The 24967-nt window shown below is 30.4% G+C and overlaps 14 protein-coding genes across 14 annotated transcripts, besides 3 other annotated features; 5 read left to right on the top strand and 9 right to left on the bottom strand.

Annotated features, from left to right (window-relative positions):
* Positions 1-172: 172 nt before the first annotated feature.
* Positions 173-555, bottom strand: TVAGG3_0978650 (RNA-binding domain, RBD family-containing protein; the record flags this gene model as incomplete). The annotated part of the gene is made up of 1 exon (XM_001329088.1): positions 278-544. The coding sequence occupies one exon, from the start codon at positions 542-544 to the stop codon at positions 278-280; it is 267 nt and encodes an 88-aa protein (XP_001329123.1).
* A 95-nt stretch (positions 556-650) lies between these two features.
* Positions 651-1531, top strand: TVAGG3_0978640 (HORMA domain domain-containing protein; the record flags this gene model as incomplete). Its single annotated transcript, XM_001329089.1, has 1 exon — positions 737-1528. The coding sequence occupies one exon, from the start codon at positions 737-739 to the stop codon at positions 1526-1528; it is 792 nt and encodes a 263-aa protein (XP_001329124.1).
* A 585-nt stretch (positions 1532-2116) lies between these two features.
* On the bottom strand, positions 2117-3580 carry TVAGG3_0978630 (HL07962P-related family; the record flags this gene model as incomplete). Its single annotated transcript, XM_001329090.1, has 1 exon — positions 2117-3580. The coding sequence occupies one exon, from the start codon at positions 3578-3580 to the stop codon at positions 2117-2119; it is 1464 nt and encodes a 487-aa protein (XP_001329125.1).
* Positions 3581-3942: 362 nt separating this feature from the next.
* Positions 3943-4583, bottom strand: TVAGG3_0978620 (GTPase protein; the record flags this gene model as incomplete). The annotated part of the gene is made up of 1 exon (XM_001329091.2): positions 3995-4564. The coding sequence occupies one exon, from the start codon at positions 4562-4564 to the stop codon at positions 3995-3997; it is 570 nt and encodes a 189-aa protein (XP_001329126.1).
* A 517-nt stretch (positions 4584-5100) lies between these two features.
* TVAGG3_0978610 (heat shock protein binding) lies at positions 5101-6621 on the bottom strand (the record flags this gene model as incomplete). The annotated part of the gene is made up of 1 exon (XM_001329092.1): positions 5374-6621. The coding sequence occupies one exon, from the start codon at positions 6619-6621 to the stop codon at positions 5374-5376; it is 1248 nt and encodes a 415-aa protein (XP_001329127.1).
* Positions 6622-8857: 2236 nt separating this feature from the next.
* Positions 8858-8984: a mobile genetic element.
* Positions 8985-9240: 256 nt separating this feature from the next.
* TVAGG3_0978590 (ubiquitin protein ligase protein) lies at positions 9241-10302 on the bottom strand (the record flags this gene model as incomplete). The annotated part of the gene is made up of 1 exon (XM_001329093.1): positions 9241-10302. One exon carries the CDS (start codon positions 10300-10302, stop codon positions 9241-9243), a length of 1062 nt encoding a protein of 353 aa, XP_001329128.1.
* Positions 10303-10513: 211 nt separating this feature from the next.
* Positions 10514-10752: a mobile genetic element.
* A 335-nt stretch (positions 10753-11087) lies between these two features.
* Positions 11088-13196, bottom strand: TVAGG3_0978570 (uncharacterized protein; the record flags this gene model as incomplete). The annotated part of the gene is made up of 1 exon (XM_001329094.1): positions 11152-13173. The coding sequence occupies one exon, from the start codon at positions 13171-13173 to the stop codon at positions 11152-11154; it is 2022 nt and encodes a 673-aa protein (XP_001329129.1).
* A 332-nt stretch (positions 13197-13528) lies between these two features.
* On the bottom strand, positions 13529-17938 carry TVAGG3_0978560 (zebrafish dkey-56m19.5 family; the record flags this gene model as incomplete). Its single annotated transcript, XM_001329095.1, has 1 exon — positions 13557-17312. The coding sequence occupies one exon, from the start codon at positions 17310-17312 to the stop codon at positions 13557-13559; it is 3756 nt and encodes a 1251-aa protein (XP_001329130.1).
* Positions 17939-18082: 144 nt separating this feature from the next.
* TVAGG3_0978550 (glycosyltransferase family) lies at positions 18083-19297 on the top strand (the record flags this gene model as incomplete). Its single annotated transcript, XM_001329096.1, has 1 exon — positions 18083-19297. The coding sequence occupies one exon, from the start codon at positions 18083-18085 to the stop codon at positions 19295-19297; it is 1215 nt and encodes a 404-aa protein (XP_001329131.1).
* Positions 19298-19555: 258 nt separating this feature from the next.
* TVAGG3_0978540 (acetylation-dependent protein binding) lies at positions 19556-19984 on the bottom strand (the record flags this gene model as incomplete). Its single annotated transcript, XM_001329097.1, has 1 exon — positions 19556-19984. One exon carries the CDS (start codon positions 19982-19984, stop codon positions 19556-19558), a length of 429 nt encoding a protein of 142 aa, XP_001329132.1.
* Positions 19985-20497: 513 nt separating this feature from the next.
* TVAGG3_0978530 (uncharacterized protein) lies at positions 20498-21022 on the bottom strand (the record flags this gene model as incomplete). The annotated part of the gene is made up of 1 exon (XM_001329098.1): positions 20498-21022. One exon carries the CDS (start codon positions 21020-21022, stop codon positions 20498-20500), a length of 525 nt encoding a protein of 174 aa, XP_001329133.1.
* Positions 21023-21719: 697 nt separating this feature from the next.
* Positions 21720-22643, top strand: TVAGG3_0978520 (proteasome regulatory particle assembly; the record flags this gene model as incomplete). Its single annotated transcript, XM_001329099.1, has 1 exon — positions 21720-22643. One exon carries the CDS (start codon positions 21720-21722, stop codon positions 22641-22643), a length of 924 nt encoding a protein of 307 aa, XP_001329134.1.
* Positions 22644-22856: 213 nt separating this feature from the next.
* On the top strand, positions 22857-23300 carry TVAGG3_0978510 (proteasome regulatory particle assembly; the record flags this gene model as incomplete). The annotated part of the gene is made up of 1 exon (XM_001329100.1): positions 22857-23300. The coding sequence occupies one exon, from the start codon at positions 22857-22859 to the stop codon at positions 23298-23300; it is 444 nt and encodes a 147-aa protein (XP_001329135.1).
* Positions 23301-23457: 157 nt separating this feature from the next.
* On the top strand, positions 23458-24567 carry TVAGG3_0978500 (cyclin-dependent kinase inhibitor 2C-related family; the record flags this gene model as incomplete). Its single annotated transcript, XM_001329101.1, has 1 exon — positions 23458-24567. The coding sequence occupies one exon, from the start codon at positions 23458-23460 to the stop codon at positions 24565-24567; it is 1110 nt and encodes a 369-aa protein (XP_001329136.1).
* A 228-nt stretch (positions 24568-24795) lies between these two features.
* Positions 24796-24967: part of a mobile genetic element that runs on past the window's edge.

Genomic DNA, 24967 nt, shown 5'->3' with positions numbered 1-24967 from the left:
CAAGAGCATTCTTTCCAAACTCACAATAATTTAACATAGAAAATGTCATACATTTATTCAATAAAAATCGTAAATTAAAAAAAAAAATTATCTTTTCTGACTTGAGCAAATCAGAAATAATTAAAGACAAAGTAAAGAAATTTTATTTAACAAACACTTTTGAATAGTATGGTCCTATTGAATAGCTCGTATTTGTTTTTCTACAAAGTGATAGCTGTTTTCGTTGTATTTATTTTTTGCTATGTGAGAACTTTCTTCATTTTGATGCCCTCAAGATTTAAAATGTTGGATTTTTAATTGCAGTCTTGCCTGTGGAAATAGAAGCGCTGATTTTGCGTCCATACATCTTGAAGCCATCCATCATGTCTACAGCTTTTCTTGCTTCGCTTTCTCTTTTGAATGTTAAGAAAGCGTATCCCTTTGGTTCGTGTCTTTCATTAATCATCATTCGACAATGTGTTAGTTCTCCGTAAGGTTTGAATGCTGTATACAAGTCATCAATGTTGACACGAAAGTGCAGATTCATAACAACGATGGTTGACATCTTTTTCTCAGTAAGTTGTCAAAATTATGAAATGTGGGGTCGTTCAGAAAAAGGAAGGGGTGATATACGATAAAAGTGATAAAATAAAAAATGGATAAAGAAAGACCGTTTATTGCCTTAAATCACGCACTAATGTGCAATGCGGTATTATGCATATATAGTGCTCGTAATCCCTCTCAAATTTCTGATATTATGGATGATAAACAAGAATGGATTCATATAAAGCTGCCTAAAGTTCAATCCATTATTAGAAAAGTATCTTCGAAGCATTCTCATGGATGGATAAGAATAGATGTTATACTAGATAACCCAAACGAAGTAATAGAAAGATGGTATATAATTAATACACCATCACCAGCAAAATCAAGTCCTTCTGCAACAGATGAGAGCAAAATTTTGATATATCATAAAATTCAAACTCTTCTTCGATCTTTATATTCGATTTTAAATCTTTTGCCCGCAAAAACTCTAGATCTTACGCTTTCAAGGTTTACCAAGCGCCCTCGTAATATTTCTCTTTCATTGACGCCTCTATCTGACTTTCCTGTCGACGAACCTCCGATTGAATGTCCATTAACTTACAACTTTCCAGAAATACAAACTCCATACGGATCCTTACTCATAAGATGTGTTTATATGAGTAAAGTTGATTTACTTATTCCAAATCTTAAGAAACCTTTATCTGCTTCAGGAAGCTATTCCTCGCAAATAATCTCGCCAAGGATCGTTCCTGAAAAGTCAAAAGACTTCTTAAGCGATAGCTGCGCCCATTTGGATTCAATTGAAAAAAGTATCTCGAAATCAAGAGAGGATTTAGCACAAAGCTTCAATCAGACGCCAGTTGACATATCAGAATTCGCAAAAATCGTAGAAAGTACTAATTTCGATGACAAAACTGATGATGTCCAAGAAATCCAAGAGAGATACAAATTTATCAAAGTGGAAGTTGACTCCATTTTATCAGAATGGAGTGTTTCTGGTTAAGTACGATCTTTAATATTGTTTGTTTATAAAATTTTATTATATTAATTTGGAACTTTTTGATAAGCATGGCATAATTTTATACATTAGAATCAAAGTTAAAAGTTACCGTTTTATGGAATTCGAAATACCTAGAAATGGTGACGATTATTCAAATTTATACTTAAATTATATAGAATCAAAATCCATAGATCATCCTGAAGTAATTTATGCCATCAACAATTCGAGTTTGAATCTTTTTATTTCCAAAAAAATTTCAAAAATTAAATTCCCATATGAAAATTGTGTAAATTTTTAATCATTTTTCGATTTTTATGATTTTTTTGGAAAAATTCTCAAAAAATTAAGGTGCATTAATGCATAATTTTAGTTTCTATATCGATTTAGTTTATAGATTTTTATAATATTTCAAAATATTTAATAAAATAATTTAATACAACGAAATTTGAAACAATCTACTATTTATATATAATTTTTATTAATATTTAAGAGGTACTACAACAAATAGTATTCACAATTCAAAACAATTTTAAAATTTATTCAAAATAATTGCAAAATTTATGTAGACAAAGATAAGGTATATATATACTTTTATTTCAAAACAAACTTTCCAATAATATCTATGAAAGATATTCTCAAACCAAAAATAGAAATGTAATGCGATTGTTGACTGCAAAAAATTTCTATTGATGATGTATCATAATCCGTGCACGTAGAGATTTTAAGCGGTAAACCTTTATCTTTCTTCTTGGCGGGAGTTCTAATGTCCATTTTCTGATTTCTCAGGTTTGCATGGATATCTCGACCATCCATGGTATGAATGTCAAAAGTAATACCTACTTTTAACGATTTCTTGTAAGGTTCAATATCTTCACTTGCATATGCGGAATGAGCGAAGTAATATTCTTCATTATCGACAAACATGTTTTGTACTGACATGTGAGGACATAAAGGAGGTGACGTATCGGCTGAAAGTTGTACAAAATTGTAAGTCAACGGATTAAATGGTTTAACAGTGTTCCAAAGTGTTCCTATCGACTTCAGAATGTTGCATTCACTAACTTCTGTCTCGCCTTTGCTGGAAACAATGAGCTGTAATAGACTTAATACGCCAAGAAAATGATGCGAGTTAGATTTCAGGTTAGAAACTTGATTTTCAATGGAAGGAATTGAATTCCTACGCATATTAAGTATTTTATCGAACATTCTTCGGGAGATTGAAGATGTGACCCAATCGCACTGATGATAAACGAAGTATTGGTATGATTCTGGGTCAGACCAGTCTATCACCTTTGAAAGACACTCTTTGTCAAGGTCGGAGAGTTGTTTTCCTTCAACAAATTTATCTATAAATTCAATAATGAAATCATTTATAGATGGGTACTGGGAAATATCATTAATAGTTTCGTAGTTCAAGTTTTTCATAATATCAGCTACTAAAAATGTCGGAATTTTGTCCATAATTTTTTGACGTGGATAATTCGTAAATTTCTTAGCAATTATGGAAGCAAATAAACCACTGTTTTGTATTAATTGCAGATAGTTCTGATATAAGGCCGGATATTTTTGAATGGTCTCATTGGATAAACTAAACTTGAATTTTTCTGTTATATCGAGCACATTTTCACCATCTAGTGCTTCTAAGAAATAATCAGTTGCAATTGCAACTAATTCTTCAATACCATAGAGATAACTCGTGATTAGTATGTCCGCAATGGTTTTGGGAGTGACTTTAATGGAGAAAGTATATATAAAATCAATAACATCTTTAAAAGACTCTTCGTTGAGGCAAAAAGGAATGTCGATGATAATATGATTTTCATCATTTGGCAATTTACTGAATAATTCCAGGAAAACATCTGAATATTTGGATAATATAACTCTATGGCATGAAATGATACCTTGTTTGACCTGGAACTGGCAATCTACGAATCTTCCTGTTTCTCTAAACTCATTAAATGCAGAATCTATACGAGACTTTGGAACTTTTACCAAAACTTGGCCATCTTCCCCAACTTGTTCGGTAAAATTATCATCATTATCTGTAAGACTCATTATCTCTTTTTTTTGATGCAAAAAAGTGACAAATTCTTCTTCCATTGATGAAAATCATTGGATTTTACTTAAGTATTGAATGAGTGTGTGCTACTTTCACAAAACCTTTTACATAACTTATATTCGAATTTTTTAGTGATTTCAAAAAATCAATTTTAATTTTTGGCTCTTTTTTTCGATGAGCAATGTTATATCCAATTTTTATGCATGTTCAATGAAATTTCCGCCTCTCGGTATAATAATTAGACCTGTCAAATATTTCATAACTTGAATTTGGTTCATTTTCCCGTAAATATCATGGCCTAGTTTTACGTCGATTTTTTCGAAATAATGTAGCTTATAATTATATATAATAAAGCACTGTTTATTAAAATATTTGGAAATATAACATTTATTGATAAAAGCAGACTCCTTTTAACAACAGCCCGTTTTCTTTTCTTGCTTCTCTTTGAGTGTAACTCCTTCTTGCTCTGTTTCGACAGATGAATCGATCATAAGTTTTGTGAGTTCGTAGAATGCCTCTTCGATATTGATTCCGTCTTTAGCAGATCCCATAAAACTCATTGTTTCATGCCTTTCAGCATAAGATATTGCTTCTTCTTCGGAAACACATTGGTTGTCTACTAAATCGCTCTTATTACCGAAAATGACGAAAGGAACTCCAAGAGTGTTAGATTGAATTAAATCAATCCAATCCTCGAGTTTGTTGAATGTTTCTCTTGATGTAAGATCATATACCAGGAAGATTCCTTTTGCGTTCCTGAAGTAGGAAACGGAGATACTTCTGTACGCCTCTTGACCAGCTGTATCCCATACTTGTAAGCGATATGTCTCATCGTTCACTTTAATTTCACGAGAAGAAAAATCTACGTTGATTGTGGAAGCAGTATTTTGCTCGTATTTTTGTGTAGTGAATCTCTTAATAATGGATGTCTTACCAACAGATGAATCACCACAGAAAACTATTTTATAAGATTTATCCATTGAAGTGAATGGTCTTTTCTGAAAATTTTCAAAAGATATCGTAGATTCACTTTTTTATGAAATGATCAGAGATTATTGAAATTTTTATATGCAAATCATTTTTGTTATTTATATGTTTTTTATTTGCCATTTTTTTATTTACGAAAATTATCTCAAAATGATAAATAACACCATCTTCAATTAGTAATACAAAAGTTATTTATAATTTAGCATTGAACTCCCAATTTAAGAGAAACGATTTTTTAATCTTTCCGAATTTGATGGTAAATCAGCCTAACATCCCTTATGATTGCACAGAACAGATAAGTTAAAAACTTTTATTTATCTTTTCAATCATTTCTTTATATTCGTTTACGTTCATATTCTTCAATATTCATTAAAGATGTTTTTAACTGTTCATAGCCAAAGTTTATATAATTCGATTTAGGTACATTCATGTTCTCATGTCGGTTTTCCTTTGGTAGCATATCATTTATAAAATAGCTATACCTTTGCATTAGACTATATTTATATTCGAGCCATTGAATCTAGTTTAAGATTTTAGGGCATTGATATTGAATTATTGGTTCAAAATAGAGAATCAATTCGATTTGATTAAATTATAGCATTTAAGTAAAAGACATAATAACGATTCAAGTATAATAAGTGAGTGAAAGAAAAAACGCAAAGATTCTATGCATAATTGCATTGAAATAAAATGAATGATTTAAATTTTGGAGTTAAAGAACACAAAGATTCATTGTATAAGGAGACACATCGATAAAAATAAAAAATATATTGATAGTTTCATACATTTATTAATATAAATATTACATTGGTTGACATCCATTTCCTGGAGCAGTTTCTTCATCACTGCTTTCCTGATAAGCTTCACGCCTATCATTTCTTTGTTGTCTGCGTTTTTCTGTAGTGTTAAATGCCTTCATTGATGATTGAAAAATTGAAGGTTTGAAAACATTTGGATCTTTTTCATCAACATCCGGCTGGTCAGGAGGCATGTACCTCTTCATTGCATCGAGAAGAGGAGGTGGTATATCGCTGACTTTAGGGAATTTGATAGAAAATTGGACAAATAAGTCACCTTTTTCTAAACCAGATGATGTCTTTGGCATACCTTCATTTTTGACAACAATAACATCGCCAAAGTTGGTTGATGCGTTCTGGCGCTCTATAACAAGTGTTCTACCGTCTAATGTTGGTATCGTAAATTTAAATCCTAATAATGCTTCGGTAAACGATAATCTCTTCTTGTATAATAAGTTTTCACCTTTCCTTTGGAACAAATCATGTCTCTGCTCATCAATTACTATATACAAATCGCCGGTTTCGCATCCAGGATAATCATCAGATTCTCCGGCCATCATTATGTATTCACCGTCTTGCATACCAGGGGTAATGTGTACAGTCAACTGCTTGTTCTCGCGAACAACTTTGTCGCCTTTGCAGTTAGGACAAACGTCGCTCTTTGCAATGTAAAGTCCAGTACCGTGGCAAACAGGACAATCACTGGAGGTTTGGAAGTAAGTATTTCCACGACGATAAGATTCAAGAACAACACCAGATCCGTGGCATTTATTGCATTTTTGTGGTGGGTTTCCATCTTTTGTTCCATTTCCGTGGCATTTCGAGCAGATTTTATTCCTTTGTATGTGTACTTTCTTGTCTGTGCCGTTATAAAGCTCTTCAAGAGTACATTGTACGTGCTGTTCTGTATCGCGAGTTCTTTGCGGTCTGGATGATCGTCTGCTGCCATATGTTCTTCCAAAACCACCACCAAATCCGAAAAGATGTGAGAAAATGTCATCATCCATATCATCTTCTTGTCCATTATGCAAGGAGTCAGGTCCGTAGTTATCATAGTTAGCACGTTTCTCAGGGTCCTTTAAAATTTCGTATGCTTCGTTCACTGCTTGAAATTTTTCTGTTGCTTGAGGGTCATCACGATTTTTATCGGGATGAAGCTCTTTTGCTTTGATCATAAAGGCTTTCTTGATCTCCCTATCAGTAGCTGTTGGAGAAACACCAAGCAGATCGTATAGTTTGGTGTCGACAACCATTGTGATAAAAAAGTGTCTTAATAAATGGCCGAACACTTACAAATTAAATTTATTTTGAATTGAAATAAAATCTTCTGAACAATATACTGAGATATAACTCTACACTTTATAGAAATGAAGAAATACCAACCAATTTCATTAAATTGCTTGAGTGTTACTTAGATGAATGAGGATAAAGCATTTATAGATATTTTCCTTTAATAATGTCTGATCATATGCGAATCTCAGAAACTATATGAGTTTTCTTAGCAAAATATTCGGAGATATGTCCCGAAAGGAAAATTGATAAAAAAGGGAGAGTAATAAAAGTGACATAAATTAACAAATCATTTTAAATTTAATTACTGTCTTTCTTAAATAATAGTGTACCTAGATTAGAGAAGAAAGCTTATTATATTAAACCATATTGGTATAAAGTTGATCATGGCTCAAAATGGCTATTATTAAGCCATCATAATTCAACAAATTTCAATTTTTTCTCGAGAGCTAGCTCCTGCTATTCTACAAGTGATTTTTCTAAATATTCAATTGTGAGTGAATTTGACTATAATTCTATTTTAAGTCGACAAAGATATATTAAATTACTTTTAGAATATGATCAAATCCCATCATATCAAATTTGGAAACAAAACATTTCATTACTTTCTAATGATCCATCTTATTATCAGTTTATTAAAGGCCAGGATTGGTATCATTTTCATGGATTGATGTATTCAGGCAACAGCGGTTGCCTTGATTATGATGGGAATCAATCTACTTATTGGCATTATAGTATTGGAATAATTAGTAGTAATTATAAAGAGCATTTTCCAGGACCTATATTTAATAATGTTGCCTATTTTGTTTTATTTGTTGATTTGTGGATAGAAATATCATCATTTATTAATTCGTGTAACATTAATATATATAATCCCAGATATTTTTCAATTCATCTTTTTATTATAATTTTGCTAGAATAATAGTAAAGAGTTATCGTATAATAGATCTTTTTACACTCACATTCAGTTAATTCCAATACATTTCTATTATAATCTATAAAGTCAATCGTTTTTTGCTAAAAATTTATCCTTTTCCTATGTCAGAAAAGTGAGAAAAACAAAAAATCTCTGATATTGGGAATATTTAAAATGGAATTAATCATTCAAAAATAATTTCGCCGATTTGATTTTTTACATATCCTTACTGATATAAAGAGTCGAGAAATTGATAAAAAAGGGGAACAATAAAAAGTGACATAAATTAAAAAATCAATTTAATTACTGACTTTCTTAAATAATAGTGTACCTAGATTAGAGGATAAAGCTTATTATATCAAACCATATTGGTACAAAGTTGATCATGGCTCAACATGGCTATTATTAAGCCATCATAATTCAACTAATTTCAAATTTTTCACAAACAATAATTTCTGCTATTCTACCAGCGATACTTCTATATATTCGATAGTGAGTGAATTTGACTATGCTTCTATTTTAAGTCGACATAGATATATTAAATTACTTTTAGAATATGATCAAATCCCATCATATCAAATTTGGAAACAAAATATTTCATTAATGTCAAATGATCCCTTCGAATATAAATATATAAAGGGCCAGTTTTGGGATCAATTCCATGGTTTGATGTATTCTGGAACATCTGGTTGCCTAGATTACAACGGCAATTCATCAACAACATGGCACTATAGCATTGGAACATTTAATAAAGGTTATGATGAACATTTTCCAGGACCTATATTTGATCAGGTTATTTATTTTGTTAAATTTGTTGATTTTTGGATAGAAATATCATTCTTTCATTCATGTAATATTAATGTATATGATCCAAGATATTTTCAAAATCTTATTTTTATTGTTATTTTACTTGAATGATAAAGAATAATTAAGGAGGATGTTTTATTGTCGTCTGGAAAAAGTGACAAAATTATTATTGTCGTCTAAAAAGGTGACAAATTATTATTGTCGTCTGGAAAAGTGACAAAATTATCATTGTCGTCTAAAAAATAGATTTTTCAAGCATGTTTCGGTACCTAAATAAAGGAAGAACATCAATTCCATCTATGTATATAGTATGCAAACACGCATGATATATGGAGTAGCTCTTTATCTGGCTAAAAATCCTATTATTTGAAAATTCGCATTGTCGTCTAAAACCGCCGGACGACAATAATAATACCCCATAATTAAGTATACTAAAACTACTAAAATTTTAATATATCATTTTTTATAATAATTCTTAAGGGTGCACTTACGCCCATATGACAGGGCATTCAATTCAGATATTTAAGGTTAAATTTCAATGGCGCTTCACGCCAGTTGTCAAAATTTTGAATTAAAGTCAGATGGGGGTAAGTGCAGCCTTAATATTTAAAAAAATTTATTCTAAAATGAAAATACTATTAATCTAAATCATATATATGTGCTATATTTTCCTTTTTAGCAATTTTTGTTGGCATCATGAAAGTAAATTTCTTATGTATGAGATTAGATTCAATATTGCAGCAAAAATCTTATCATTTAATAAAATTCCAATATAACATATGTTCAATTTCAATAGGTGATTTATAAATGATAACATATGGAAGTCCAAAAATACATAGAAAGGTCGAATTTGATTCATTTATTCTTCAAATTCTGATTGAAGCGAAATGCATATTTTTAACTTGCATCTAAGTAGTTCGGCAGTTTTATATGGCATTATGTGGATTAAATTGAAACATGTATGAGCAAATGGAAGCGAGAACTGATTTTCATCTTGAAGGCTTGTTGATTTATCATCTAACTTCAAACAAAAGTCCTTTGTATCCTTTGGAGTTTCATTGCCAGTTATATATCCCATCAATTTAGAAAGCTCTTGTGAAGTAAATGTAGATATCGCTTGTACGAAAACAGGCCACACTCGGGCATTTCTTGATGGTGGATTGAAGTAGGCCAAGAATGAATTAATATCAAGCTCTTTCTTGGAGCCGCATGCTAATCTCTCAATGAATCGTCCTGAGAAGTTATGAACTTTGTCAAGAGGAATGACTTTCCAGAAGCCTGATCGCATGAAATTAACAATCTTTTTGAGATTGTTGAAATAGTTTTGATCATCGCAGTCAACAAAATGCGAAATATCAAGGTCTGTAACAAAACTCTCCCATATAAAACGTGGAAGATTCCACGCTTTGTGAGGATTTTGTGTTGCAATGGCACTAGCAATAAGAGATCCAATTGTGCTTGCAATTCTGACTGGCAAGTTTAGAGCAGGAACTAATCTATCCCTTTCGCAGTGAAGAGTTCTTGGCGGCTTGGTAAAATATTTGATATTGACATCCATCAGCTCGTTAACCATATGGAAATAAGAATCTCTGAACAAACCACCAACATCTTGACCAGTTGAGCCTTCATATTCTGTGTAATACATAAGTCTTTTTTCTTTAACTCTGAATGCAATGATTTTTGATGGAAAATGAGCTTCCTCTTTGGCAAGATAATCAATAATCTTGATGAGTTCAGGAGAATCATAGTCAATCCCATGAGAATGTGTCTTAGTAATATCAATCTTTAAATGTCCTATTTGTCCTGTTTCTGCCCAATCCCTGAAATCGTTCAGCCATCCAACTTTAATGTTTTTGTCATCGTTAAAATAATCATATAATGCTATTAGATCTGGATTGGTATAATCTATATCTTCGTTCATTATGGATTTGACAATAATTTTATAAAAAAAAAGTCGAACTCAAAAAATACGACTTTTGATTTCTGTTTTATACGACTATAATATGCAATAACAATTTTCGATATCGACATCACTATAATTCCAGTAACATTCAAATCATTCAAAACAATATTTGTGGTGAGCTGTCCTTAGATTTCTTTCACATTTTTATTGTAAATAAGACACAGTTAAGGCTTCACTAACATGACAAAAAATATTCAAAATTTTAAAAAAGATGAAAAATATGCTCTACAATATATATCAATACTAGTCTATCATTCTCAGAAAAAGTACGTTATAACTCATGTTAGTGGAAGAAGGCTTTTTTTGGGTGGGTCAATAAAAATTAAAAATAATGAAAAATATAGCATTGATATACATCATAGAATATATATCTCAAGGGACTTTAATTTTTGTCATGTTAGTGAAGCCTTTATATCGAAAAAAGCTTCTTTATATTTTTGACAAATATCTTGCATAAATATGGATGTGCAATAAGAATAAAAAGATTAAGTCATTGGTTATTAAGTGTTAACCAAAATGAATTTTCTATAATTTGTAAATTCTATATAACGTGGGTGATTTTTCACCCAGCCGTAAGGGGCTCAACTTTTGAGAGTTTTACATGGCATTTGCCGGCAAATGCCATGTAATTTATTCTCAATTATTTCCCAGGGGTTGCCGGTGCATTTACCCTAAAATATTTGAGACAACTTTACATAACATTTGCCGGCAAATGCCATGTAAAACTCTCAAAAGTGTGATCCTTATGGCTGGGTGAAAAATCACCCACGTTAAACATTTATTAATAACAAACAAAAATAATAAAAATTATTTCCCAGATTTCCCTGTTTTATTGGATTTTCCAGACTTATTAGATTTATTTGATCTTTTTGTTTCAATTTTTTCTTTTTTGCTTTCTTCTCCGATTTGATCAACAAGGAAGAATGGAGAATTCTCCTTAACCATATATTCTTCAGGAACTTCATAAGTTTGGAGTTTTTCTGGGTCTTTCAACACATCATACATTTCTTGCGTCAATTTTCCGATTTTTTCTAATTCCTCTTTGATTTTTTCTATCTCTTGACGTTCAGCATCATTCTCTTTTATGTTAGCGTTGTCTTTTTCTTGAAGATTTTCTTCTAATTTCACATTTTCAGCGGCTAACATTTCTGTTTTCAGCAAAGTATCCTTATATTGTACTTGGTAACCTATTTTTGCCTTCTCCCAGTCGCTGTTCATTGTCTCCATTCCCTTCTGATCTTCGACAATTAACTCATGAGTAGCGTTAATTGACTTATTCAGTTGATTGATCTTATTTTCGAAGTCAGAATTCGTTTTGAATGTTGTTTGGTCGAGTTCAAAGTTCTTTTCTTCAAGTTCTGACTTTGCATCTTTTAATGTTTTGAGTTTTGCTTCAGCTTCAGGCATTTTAGTACGCTGAATGGAAAGCTGGATCAATTGTTGCTTGAGAGGAGCATATTTTACATCACGTTTCCTTCTGATGTTTCGATTACATAAATCTTGGATTGCAGAGATTACAAAGTGGTCAACTTGAGATGAAGACAAATTAATATTAGTCAAAGTATTATTCTTTGATAGGCATTCAAGAATTTTATAACCGTATTCTTTGGTAATAAAATTATCTTGAAGATTTATGATAACTAACTCTTGATTTGTAGAAAGAGCTTGACAGACTTCAAGTGTTCCTTCATCTGATATATGGCATGATGCAATTGAAAGAGAAGTCAAAGAGATATTTTGAGAAATTGATTCTGCAACGGCATGAGCACCTGGATCTGTTATATGATTGGTTGATATATCTAAAATAGTCAAAATCTGATTGTTTGTAATCAAATTCTTTATCATTGGTGCACAAATTTGATTACAATTTGTATTTGATGCATAAAATTCAGTAATTGTGATAGAGTTCTCTACTGCTTCGAATATTTGACTCATTCCTTCATTGCCTATTGGATTATTATTAATGTTCAAAATAATAATATTCACTCCTTTATTAATTGAACTTGCAAGGAAGGCACCTGCTTTTCCATCCAAATTGCAATTACTTATGTCAAGAAATGTTAACGATTTCAGAAGATGAAGGTGATTCATAAAAGCAGAACCTGTAAATTCATCAAATGGACATTTTGATATGGCAAGATACTGAAGAGATGAATTTTTAAGGAATCCGTTTGTAACTAAATCAGCCATATCAACAGTATTAAAATCACATCCAGAGATATTTAAGGTTTTAATGATATCATCGTTTTCGAGGAAGTAAGCTAGGTTTCCTGCAATCGAATATCGCTTTGGTCCCTTTCTTGCACTTAGTTTTAGACCACTTAAGCCTAAACATTTAATTCTTTTTGCAATTCGAATTCTATTTAGTAATTCTGCTAAGAATTCAGGTGGAAACTTATTGGAGTAGAATACGACGTTGTGATTTCCTAATTGTAAACTATCAATACCGGTTTCTCTAACCATATCATACAAAAGTTGCTGAGATTGATGCGAAAGATTACACGATCCTAAATCTATAGCGGTAATGTTATGATTTGCTGTAAGATTTTGATATACTGTTAATAATCCGTGATCACATACGTTATTTCCGTAGAGATTTAAACAATGAAAATCCTTGAACTGGCGTAATAGTTTCGTAAGCTGGGTCAATAATGTCATTCCAGATTGCTGATTTTCTAAATTTAATATTCCATATTTGAAACCATTCTTAACTTGCTTGAAAAAAATCTCTTTTTCTTCATCAGTTGAAACTCCCATATTATCTTTAACTTTTGCTGAATAAAGATATCGAATAGCTTCTAGAAAATTAGGTGGAACTTTCTTCGACATTTTTTTTTGAAAAAAATTTCAAAAGAATTCAGTTGAGTTTAGAAAATGATCATGATGAATATGATAACAAAGACATGTTGATAAAACCATTCCTTATCCAATCGATTTTCAGCTGGTATAGTGACAATTACTCATAAACTCTAGAGTTTAAACTTATTTCATAATGAGTTATTAGTTCGCATTGAATCATTCTGCGACGTGAGTTAAACATATAAAAACAGTTTTAACTGGCACAACACGATTCTATAACATTAGTGAACTAGCTTCAATCTCCATTTTGACTGAGAAGAATTCCAGAATGATTTAATTTAAGAATCAATTTAAATAAACTTGTAATATTTATTCCGTAATTAGACAAAATACAAATAGAATAATATAAGATGTCAGATGTATAGATCATCAGTTTGATTGAAATTGAGATACGATGAACTTTGATTATTCTGGACATACATTTGATTCGAATCTGAAGAAATCGATTCGCTTGTGTTAGATTGATTCTGTTGATATTGGGAATCAATATTTAATGTAATCTGATTTGAATGAATATCTGTTGTTTCTGAATATGATGTGTTCTGATAATTTTGATAGTATAATGCATTTGAATTCGAATAACTTGGATCATTGCGTGCGATAGATTGCGAACAAATACTATCAAATATTGTTCGTGTGTTTTTGATAACTTTTGATGTGTTGATCGAAATGAATGAACAATCTTCTGATATAAGCAATTTCATAAATTCAAATGAGATATCAAAGTTATGAATATTTAATGCATCATTAGATTCTTTAATGAGATTAGAATGATAATCGAATAATCTTTTGTATATTTTCGATGAATCTTCATTACTTATATTATGAGTGTGAATCATGAATGGTAAAACAGAACAAAGACGAATTGCATTTTCAATATTCATCATTTGATCGAAATCATAATTGAAATCGTCATTCGTTGAAAAATCCCCAAACTCACATGAAAACTGATCTATTGCATTGAATGTTATATCATTTGAGTTAAGAATTGATATCTCATTCCTTGAAAATTTGATGACGTCATTTTCGTTACGATCAATCTTATTGATTTTAATCAATGCCGGATTAAAAGGTCTAAACAAGGTTTGATGAGCTGCTTTGAACTTTTGGGCTCCCATTGGATATCTCAATTGATATTTTGTCTTTTTCAGTATTTTTACGCAAACAATAAAAACTTCTTTAATTGCTTTTGTATAGGATGAAATGGGATATAATGGTAATTTATATTCGCGAATGAACTTAAAGAACTTATCATTGAATTCTGTGATTGTACTTCTATCCATTTTGCGCAGTATATCATCAATATAATTAACATTTTCATGGATAGGCAACCATGTATATTTCCATTTTTCATTGTTATCATTCTCAGGGTTAAAATCATAATCACACAATCTTGAACAAATCTTAATCATTGAATACGGATTAAAATCTTCTTTTCGAATGATTTTAATATTCTTGTTGTTTTCTAACACTAGAAAACAATAGTTTGTAACATTCGGATGATAAATGATATCATTATTGTAGCTAACACTGGTTTCAATATTAGGCTCATCATATGAAACATAAGCATAATTAAATAATCCAACAACAATAAACTTATATTCTGGTTTCTTAATGAATTGATTTGCAACAATTGGCTTGAAAATATTTTCATCAATATCATAATGAAGGCATGGAGTTGGATTCAATTCTTCATAATTCCATTTATACGTTGCAAATTCATTTTGTGTTTCTAAAACAATTGTTGCGTTAACGACTTCAAATTTAATTGTTTTCTCTTGATTAGCGTTACAGAACTTGAATTCAATCCATTCAATGCCTTCTGGTAATCTCTTGAATGAAACATTGATATCAAAAATATTTCCATTAATTTCAAGCTCGGAAGTTTCAATTAATTCACTTTTAGCTATTTCTACCTTCATATTTGATAAATTGAATCCTGGAACATAAAAATGTTGCTTTAAATCTAATAATCCTGAAAAGATTTTATCAGATTTTATGAATTCATTTTTTCCTGGATGAAAATAAAACATTTCAACATTCATTTCTGCATTGCTGAAAAAGAATTGAACTCCTGTGAAAAACTCTTTGTATTCCTGTTTAGATGTATGAATAACAATTCCGAAATTAATTGGAGTTGGAATACTCATGATAGATTTCGTTTTTTCGTCATTTTGTTCAATAGAAACATTGCCGTATATATCAATGAGATGAGGAATTGGATTGTAATTGCTATCGAATGCTTCAATGACGAATTTATCATACGGTGATATATCATTGATGATCGTTGTTGGCCTGTTCGTTGTTTGATCGACATAGAAATCGAATCCAGGAATCTCTATATAACATGTTGTATCAATTATATTGAAATCAAAAATGAAAGGGAATACAAAGTTGTTGATCGTTATCATCCCTTTGTATTGATAATTTCCTAGCATATAATTATTAAAATGAACGAAGATTGTAACATTTGATGTATTCGTTGAAATTGTGATACAATTCATGAGTTCATTACTAATATTTAATATTGGAATCGAATTATCATCACTCATATATCGAATTGATATTTCGAATGGATAATTATTAATATCATTGATATCTTTCACTTTGATTTCAATCTTCGAAAAATTTGCAACATATCTATTTTGAAATTTCTTGACAAATAAATAATCAATTCCTCTATAACTGAGAATTAACTCACGTTTGCTTTTGCTCTGCTCACTATTATCGTTATTGGGTGAGAAATTAGTGCCAGATACATTTACACCCAATCGAGACATTTCCTCTTTAACTATAGTTTGATATTGCTGTATAGTTTTACTACTTGCTTCTTTCTTATCAGACTTCATTGATTGGGGGGCATCTTTTTCAAATCCATTTTTTAGATTCGATTCTCCTCTTTTATCCAAACTTAAAGCTTGTTCATTGGTATTCTTTGAAGATTTGATCCTCTTTTCTGCAAATTCTGACGGGTTTTGATATAATTTGGAAACATCAGTAGTATTAAGGATTAGAAAATCAACATTATCGGCAAGAAACAATCCAAATGAATCTCTTTTTATGTTTTTAGCTTTCTTCAACAACTTTTTAACGTTTTGAACAAAATTGGTAATTGATTCATTTGAATTAGTATCTGCGAGTATTTGAATTATATTCTTTTTTTCTTCTTCTGAAATGTATCTGATTTCATTAAATAGATCATATACTTTTTTCGTTGTTTTGCTATTTATTGTTTCATTAATGAAAGAATCAATTGCTGATAAAGGAATTCCATCACCTGTTTCAAATTTACCTTTGATATACTTTTTGAGGTCAAAATTATCATTATTTGGGGATTTTAGAACTAAATTTCGTGGAAATCTATCCCATAAATAATAGAAACGTTCATACAGTTTTCGAGAAATTATCTGCTTTTGAAAAATTGCCGATGCAACATTATTCAAATCTTTAAAAGAATCAGGTACTCTACTTTCAAACTGTTCCGTTACACCTTTTTTAATAATTGGTATCATTTCTTGATCAAATTGGATTATCCTGGATGCATAATCCATGTGAGCGTCAAAAATATAAAAGATACTAAGAACAGAATCCATATCACATTGCTCAAATTTTTTCAAAGTTTCATCAAGTAATGAATATTTTACAAATTCAGTCAAATAATCGAAACTTGAATCATCGTTTGATAAAAAATAATTATTGTCAGGAAGTGTACAAATTGATCTGCGTGTATAGCTTTCAATTCTGGTTTTTAAATCCTTTGATTTATCGAAAAATATTAAGAGTTTGCAATAAATTTTCTCATAATCTATCTCTCGCATCAATTCAATATACATAGAATTTTCAGGCGAACGGAAGAATTCAGATAAAGCCAAATACACATTTCTGAGTTTCATTTTTTGAGTAATGTTACACACAATGACAAGGAAATCAATTACTTTTTCAGCATCTTTTGGATTCTTCAAATTTTGAATATTGTCTACAACTTGAAAAACAAATTCTTTGGTACTAGAGTATTCATCAAATGGAAGAATTGCATTTCTATCGTAATAATGCCATCCAACTACATTATAAAGAGCACAGTTGAAAGTTAAAGGTTCTTTATAATCCATATCTTCAAAAAATTGATGGTAGTCATAGATCAATTGACTACCAACAAGAATGTATTGCTGAGATTTATCTAATGAGAAATAAAAGATAAATCCATACGCAGGGATAAATGTATTTTTTCTGATTCGTTGACATTCTGGGGGAGAAGAAAACTGTCTTGAGGTGGTGAGTATTTTATGACATATTCGAAACATACTTGAATTTGGATGGAAAATAGCATACCTTTCATAAGCTCTTGTATCAATAAGCCAAATAATAAAAGTTACAAAATCAAGTTTCTCTTGCACGAGTTTCACATTCTTTATTGTAGTTTGAAAATGCTGAACCTGAAAAGAATATCCAATATTGATAAATTTTTTAAGTAAAATAAAATCCATGGCAATGCTCTTAACACCAGAATTAAGGATGTCAGAGATAATGAAGTAAGGAATAACATTATCCAATGAGGATTTTGTATTCTCATCAATATATTTCTCAAATTCATAATGCGAAATATTGGTAATGGATTTAAATTCATCTATCGTTGTATCTCTATTGCTTACAAACTTTTCTAACACATAACGCTGCTCTTTTGAAATAGATTTAGGCATTTTTTTTTTCTTCAAAAATCAATAAAAAAATAAATAAGACAGCTTCAGAAAATATGTATTTCAAAACAAAATTCTTTTATTCAAAACAAGCACAAGCATATTGTATAATATGATTACTCATTGTTGAGTTCTATGAAACCTTTCAATTTTGAGAGAACTCAAAATAAATTTTTAACAAATTTATGAATGCTTGGATTCTCTTCGTTTTATTAGCGGCATCTTTTTTTCATATTTTTTCTATCAGGAATTTTGTAAGGGAATCTCCTCTAGGATTAAATTTTACTATTACACCTTTACAATTTCTTGATTCTTTATCAATTGAAATCGAAGATAATACTTTATTGGAACCACATACTAGATATGAGCTTAAAATAAGAGAAAGGTTAGATAGCGGTTCAGCTCCTTTATATGCAGTATCTTATCAAAAAAAGGAAAAATCAATCGAGTATAATATTAATGGAAGAAGTCTTAATGTTTCATATATAGTTTTATATGATATATATTTTAGCTCCTGTGGTGGCCTGTCATTAGAAACCTGGACATATGTGAATTACGGTGAACCTAATTCTTGGGTTTATTTTGGAAGAAACAAGTTAATGAATGGACCTGTAAGCGGACATTATCAGGATCTCATTTGTTTAGGCTGGGAACAAAGCAAAGCTAATTTCGGACACACAATTTTTGATTTTTTGAGTCCATTGATGCTGATACCTGAAGATATTAGAAAAACAACACCTATAGTAATGAATGGGATATATAAATTCGTTAATGAAGTTTTTGATTTGATGGAAATTCCAAATAATAATAGAGTTGTCATAAAAGAAAATACATGGGTTCATGTTGATAGATGCTACACATTTTTGAAGCCCATGGTTTGTTTGTCAGTAGCAGGAAGAGCTACAATCGATTTAAGTAAATTATTACGTGAAAAATTTGATTTGGATAAGATTGAACCAACACGTTTCTATTATTCAAATAGAGAAAAGCTCAAACCTCGCTATATTACAAATATGGAAGATTTAGTAGAAAGTATCAAAATTAACTTTCCAAATATTCCATTTACGATCCTTAGAGATAATTATAGGACACTAAGAGAAACAGCACTTAAATGGGCGAAAGCAAAACTTGTAGTTGCTCCAATTGGATCAAATTGTCTCAAATTAATATTTATGAAAAAAGAAACCGTTGTTATTGCTGCTCAAACATATGAAAGAGAAGAGATATATTGCCCTCTTTTACCTTCAGCTCTTAGCATATTCTTTTTACAGTATTCCGCCCTTGATTGCTCACAATTCTTTAATACTGGAGGCCCAATCAATATCTCATTAACAATTAAGATGATTGAAATTGGCTTGCGATGTGTTAATGATAAAAAGTGGCCTTCAGATGTATTTTAATTTCGTATTATTAGATAATAATAATTTTTGTATGCATTTATAAAAGTGATTGAAGTTTTCTGTTCTTGCAAAAATTCTGCAAAGAACAGCTCAAGATTTTTTTTTCAAAAGTTCTATTTAAATTTAATTCAAGAAAACGTTACATCAAACATACTTCTATGAAGTATAATGATACAGCAGTATAAACATGCATAATTTGGTAATAACAATCGATATTTTTATAAAATGATGTACAAATATATATAAATAAACAATAGATTATTGATGAGTAGTCTTATTTGCTCTATATCTAGCAAATCTAAGCTCTACTAAGCGTTGGATTGTGTTATTCCTTTCGTTATCTGTTAAAACATGGGGAATGGAGCCAATAAGAATATTAAATTTCTTTGAAAGTTGCTCTGCTGTTTTGTAGATTTGAGAGAAGCTTTTGTTGTAAAGTTCAGCATTTTTCCAAATCAAATTCATATCGCGGACAAATTCGTTCGGCGTTTTGTATTCATGATTATCGAGTTTTGTCTGAATTTTATAGAAGCTCATCGGTTCTGTAACATATTGGAAATAATCTGGAGCACCATCAGCTTCTGGATCAACAGGCTTGAAGAAGAAATAGGCGTTCTCTTGAGCCATCAATTGTTGGATGATTTCTCTGCATGCATGATAGAAAGGCTCTTGCTTTGTTGGCTGCATATGTAAAAAGTGTCAATTTCAATTCATTTTTGTTTCCGAATGGCGCCCTTTTGATTTAAACATTTTTAGTATGAGATTTAATATACATTGGAGTTAGCTTTTTTACAATGCATCTTTTGTAATCTAAATCGATGTCTCAAAAAATAATTTCCTATAATTTATAACAATATTGTAACAAAATCATAGCCCACCTGTAATTAGCATTATATACATGCATGATTGATTGATTTCTGAACCCATAAATTCCGTAATTAATGGAAATTGAATACATAAGGGGAGATTTGATTACTTTTACAATATCGCTGTGAAGTTTGAGAGAAAGCAAGAAGAGTTCTAAGAGCATTAGTTATTTGAACAATAATTGAAAATAATTAATTTATTATAACAGAAATAACAATAAAATACAAAAACAAGATAATTGCAATGATAAGAGATAAAGAATATAACTCTTTTTTCTATTATTAAATTTAATTTTTTTGAGCAGAGAATTTTGGGATTCGAAGCATTATAAAGTTATGCCCACATTTCATCATCATCAGGGCGGGACTGCTTTTTAGTAGTATCAATTTTTGTGTTTGAAATTACAGCTTTTCTTACATCTTCATTAAATTCTTTAAGTCTTTGAGGAAATTGCTTGTCACTAATAGCAATTGTAGTGATTTTAAGACGTTTATAAAAGCGTTCCAGATCAGATGATTTTGCAAATCCGGTTTCTTTAGGAATATTTCCTCCTTCTGCACGTATTGTCTTCAGTGTTTCTTCCATTTTGTATCGTCGAAGAAATGCAACACAAAAATTCAAAGCTTTATTCCATGCAAGAGTATCTCTTTGTTTTGGATATGACATTAAACTAAACAATCGTGGGTTATTATCTTTATGAACTAATTTTGCAATTTCTTTTAAGAATCTGCTTTGAACAATATTTGGACAACCTTTTTCTTGGTATTGAATGATGACTGCAGTGTCAAGTTTATGCTGCTGCTTTTTACGCCTTTTTTCTTCATTTAATTCTGGATTCTCATTCATTCCTTTCTCCATAATTTTTTTATAACGCTTTTTTTGACAATATCAAATTAGCAACCAAGCTTCATTAATATTCTAAAGACTCAATTATTAAACAAAGGGCTATTTTATACAGATTTTGGGAAGAAAACAGTGATATTTATGCATAAAATTGGGAAAAATTTGCAAAAATCTAATATAAGTAAAAATTCATGATAAATTAGGCACAAATGATTGCTGATATTCGTTAGAATAAGAAATATTGAAATTCTTATTGGTATACTTATTCAAAAGATTTATTTCAGCAAAAATTATGAATGGTTAGTTCCAAAAGAACATGATATGAAATTTTTATGGGATATGATAGAATCTTATCAAAAATCATGTGCCATATTTTGACATATCTGAAATTTAAAGAAAAGCTGTTTAAAAATATAACGTGTAATATACCAAACAGTTTGAAGCTTTTTTTATTTTATTTTTTATATTTTTCAGAAAATAAATGTCCCATTATAATATCCTTATGGACTTATATGGGGATATAGTTGACACTACTAGAGCATTATACAGAATAAATTCTTTCAATGAAGAAGTAATAACACGAATATATAAGGATATCGAAAATAAATTTATTGAAACAATGAAGTTTCCAGCATTTCGGATTTTTGAATTAATTCAAACAGCATCAATATATAATGCTAGATATTTTAAATCATTCTTGTCCATTTTTAAAATGTTTTATGAAAAGTTTCCATTGGTACCATCAAGTAATATATCGCCCATATTTCAATACTTTCTAAGAAAAGAATTTAACATTAATATTGGTGATCAAAATTACCCAAAGCTCAAAATTTACGAAGTTGAAAATTATTTTATTGAAGTTCACTTAGAAAACACAATTTACAGGGCAATTATGGATAACAACAAAGAATCATTTATAGTTTTTATAGAAAATGAAAGATTTGATAAAAATCAAAAACTTAAAAGTGATTTTTATCCTGAATCAGATGAAGGATATACATTACTTGAATTATGTTGTTATCATGGAGCTGTTGATTGTTTCAAACTATTAAGATCAAAATTCAAATCAGAAATCACCCCAAAATGCCTTGAATTTTCATTTTTAGGAGGAAATCCTGAAATTATGACGGAATGTTTGAAAGAACAAGAACCAAATAAAGAATGCATGAAGTATGCAATTGCATCGCACAACATTGATTTTGTTACTTTTTTAGTGAATGAATATGATTTAGAAATAGATTGTGATAAATGTTCAGATTTTTATAACCTTCAAGCATTTTTTGCATATTTTGATCAAACAAATCGTATTAACAAATGCTTTATTCTATCTCCGTTATTTAATATTACATCACTTTGTGAATATTTTCTTGGACTCGGGGCTGATATCAATGCAAAATCTAGGTATGGCGCCACTGCACTTCACGCAGCAGCTGTAAAAAACAGCAAGGAAATGGTTCAATATTTAATTTCACTTGGCGCAGATGTAACATTAAAAGATAAGGATGGAAGCACTCCGCTTCATTTTGCTGTCGCATTTAATACTATTGATGTTGTAAGACAACTCATTTCATGTGGAGCAGACATAAATGCAAAAGATAATGACGGACAATCAGTTCTTTTTTTCCGCCGTAGATAATAATGATATCGAAGTCTTTAAACTTATTTATTCATATGGCTTTAATATCAATGAAAGAAATTTCAAAGGATTACTATTTTTGATTATGCATCGAATAATGTTCGCAAAGAATTAATTGAATTTCTCATTACCAATGGAGTGGATGTTAACACAAAAGACAAGGAAGGGAAAACTCCACTCCATCGGGCTGCATTTTGTAATCGAAAAGATATAATGGAATTATTAATCGCACATGGTGCTGATTTAAATGCAACTGATAGTGTCGGAGCGACAATTCTTCATTATTGCGCAAGTCTTTTTAATAACAAAGCAGAAATTGCAGAAATACTAATTGCATTAGGTGCAAATATCAATGCGAAGGATATAAATGGATTCACTCCATTATGCTATGCGGTGCGATTCAATTGTAAAACAATTGCAGAGTTTCTTATTTTACATGGTGCTGAGATTGATTCCAGAGATCAATTTTTGCAAACACCTCTACATTTTGCCGCATGCAAAAATGCAACTGAATTAGCATCAGTCCTTATTTCTCACGGGGCGGACATAAATGCCAAAGAAGAAAATGGAAGGGGCACCTCTTTTATATGCAGTATCATGGAATCATCAAGAAATGGTAGAATTACTTATTTCAAATGGTGCAAATCCAAATTGTAAAGAAGAAACAGCGAAATTTTCTGCTCTTCATATTTCAGTCCAGAATAATCAAAAAGAAATTTCACGAATACTTCTTTTTAATGGTGCAGATATTAATGCAAGAGATATATATGGAAAGACTGTTATGCATTATTCAGTAATCAGAAATTATCCAGATATGACAGAGTTCATTATTATTAACGGCGGGGATGTTAATATCAGAGATAAAGAAGGAAAATCTGCTCTTCATATGGCATTAGCAGAAAATCGCAGTGACATTGCAGCACTTCTTATCTCACATGGTGCAGATGTCAATGCCAAAGATAATGATGATAAATCTATCCTTCATTATTCAGTTGGTAAGAAAAACAAAGATATAACAATGTTACTTCTTTCACATGGAGCAAATATCAATTCAATCGATTCTTATATGAAAACACCACTTCATTATGCAGCATTTCTGAACTACAAAGAATTAGCAGAGATCCTCATTTCATATGGCGCTGATATCAATGCAAGGGATTATGATAGAAAAACTCCTCTTCAGTATTCAATAATCCAAAAAGCTAACGAAACGGCAAGGCTACTTATTTCGAAAGGAGCTGATATTAATGCAAAATCGAATTTAGAAATCACTGCCCTTCATATTGCTCTTCAAATGAATAACAAAGAAATAGCGGAAATGCTTATAAACTGTGGGGCTGATATCAATGCAAAAGAAGATCAAGGACTCGCTATAATTCATTATGCTATAATGTCGCAAAATCAAGATCTAGTGGAAATTGTCCTTTCACATGGGGCAGATATCAATGAAAAAAGCAATGCTGGATATACTCCTCTTCATGGTGCTGCGGAAAAAAATTCCATAAAAATAGCAGAATATCTCATTTTGCATGGAGCAGATATTAAGGCAATCGATAAAAGAGATCGAACTGCTTTTGGTATCGCCATTGCATTTAATAGTATAGAAACAGCAAAACTTCTTTTTTCATATGGCTCAGATATTAATTCAAAAGATATTTATGGATATACTTCTCTTCATTATGCGATACTCAAAAATAATATCGAATTGATACATTTTTTGATTTCCAATGGAATAAATATAAATGCAAAATCTAACAAAGAACAAACAGCACTTCATTTTGCATCAATATCAAACAATAAAGAATTAATAGAGCTTCTTATCTCAAATGGAGCAGATATAAATTCAAAAGACAATGAAGGCAACACACCTTCAACATATGCCCAAAAATATCGTGGTAAAATTGTAGTCGTGGATTTAAATTAGTATAACTTCTCATTTCTCATGAGACTAATGATAATTAATTAATCAAATTTCAAAATTAAAATATTTTTCTAAACCAATGAAGTTTTTTTTATTGAATCTGTTCACCTATGTAACTTCATTTTATATGAATGTATACTAAGAATCATATGACATACCATTCAATTCTGTTATTTAAGGTTGATTTTCAATGACTCTTCTCATCAGTTGTCAGATGAGTGTAAGTATCACTTAAGGGTGCATTTACCACTTTCTGACATTCTCTCAATTTTTTTGACACACAAGCTTTATATCCCAATATTCTAAGGTCAAAAGTTAATATTTTTGATCAGGAGAAAGTAAATATAAATTACTATATAGTACCTAACATTGCTGCTACACTTTTATGCTATTAAAATAGAGA

This window comes from Trichomonas vaginalis, chromosome I (genome assembly GCF_026262505.1).
Source record: "Trichomonas vaginalis G3 chromosome I, whole genome shotgun sequence".
Lineage (NCBI taxonomy): Eukaryota > Parabasalia > Trichomonadida > Trichomonadidae > Trichomonas > Trichomonas vaginalis.
This window is presented reverse-complemented; position numbering and strand designations above follow the sequence as displayed.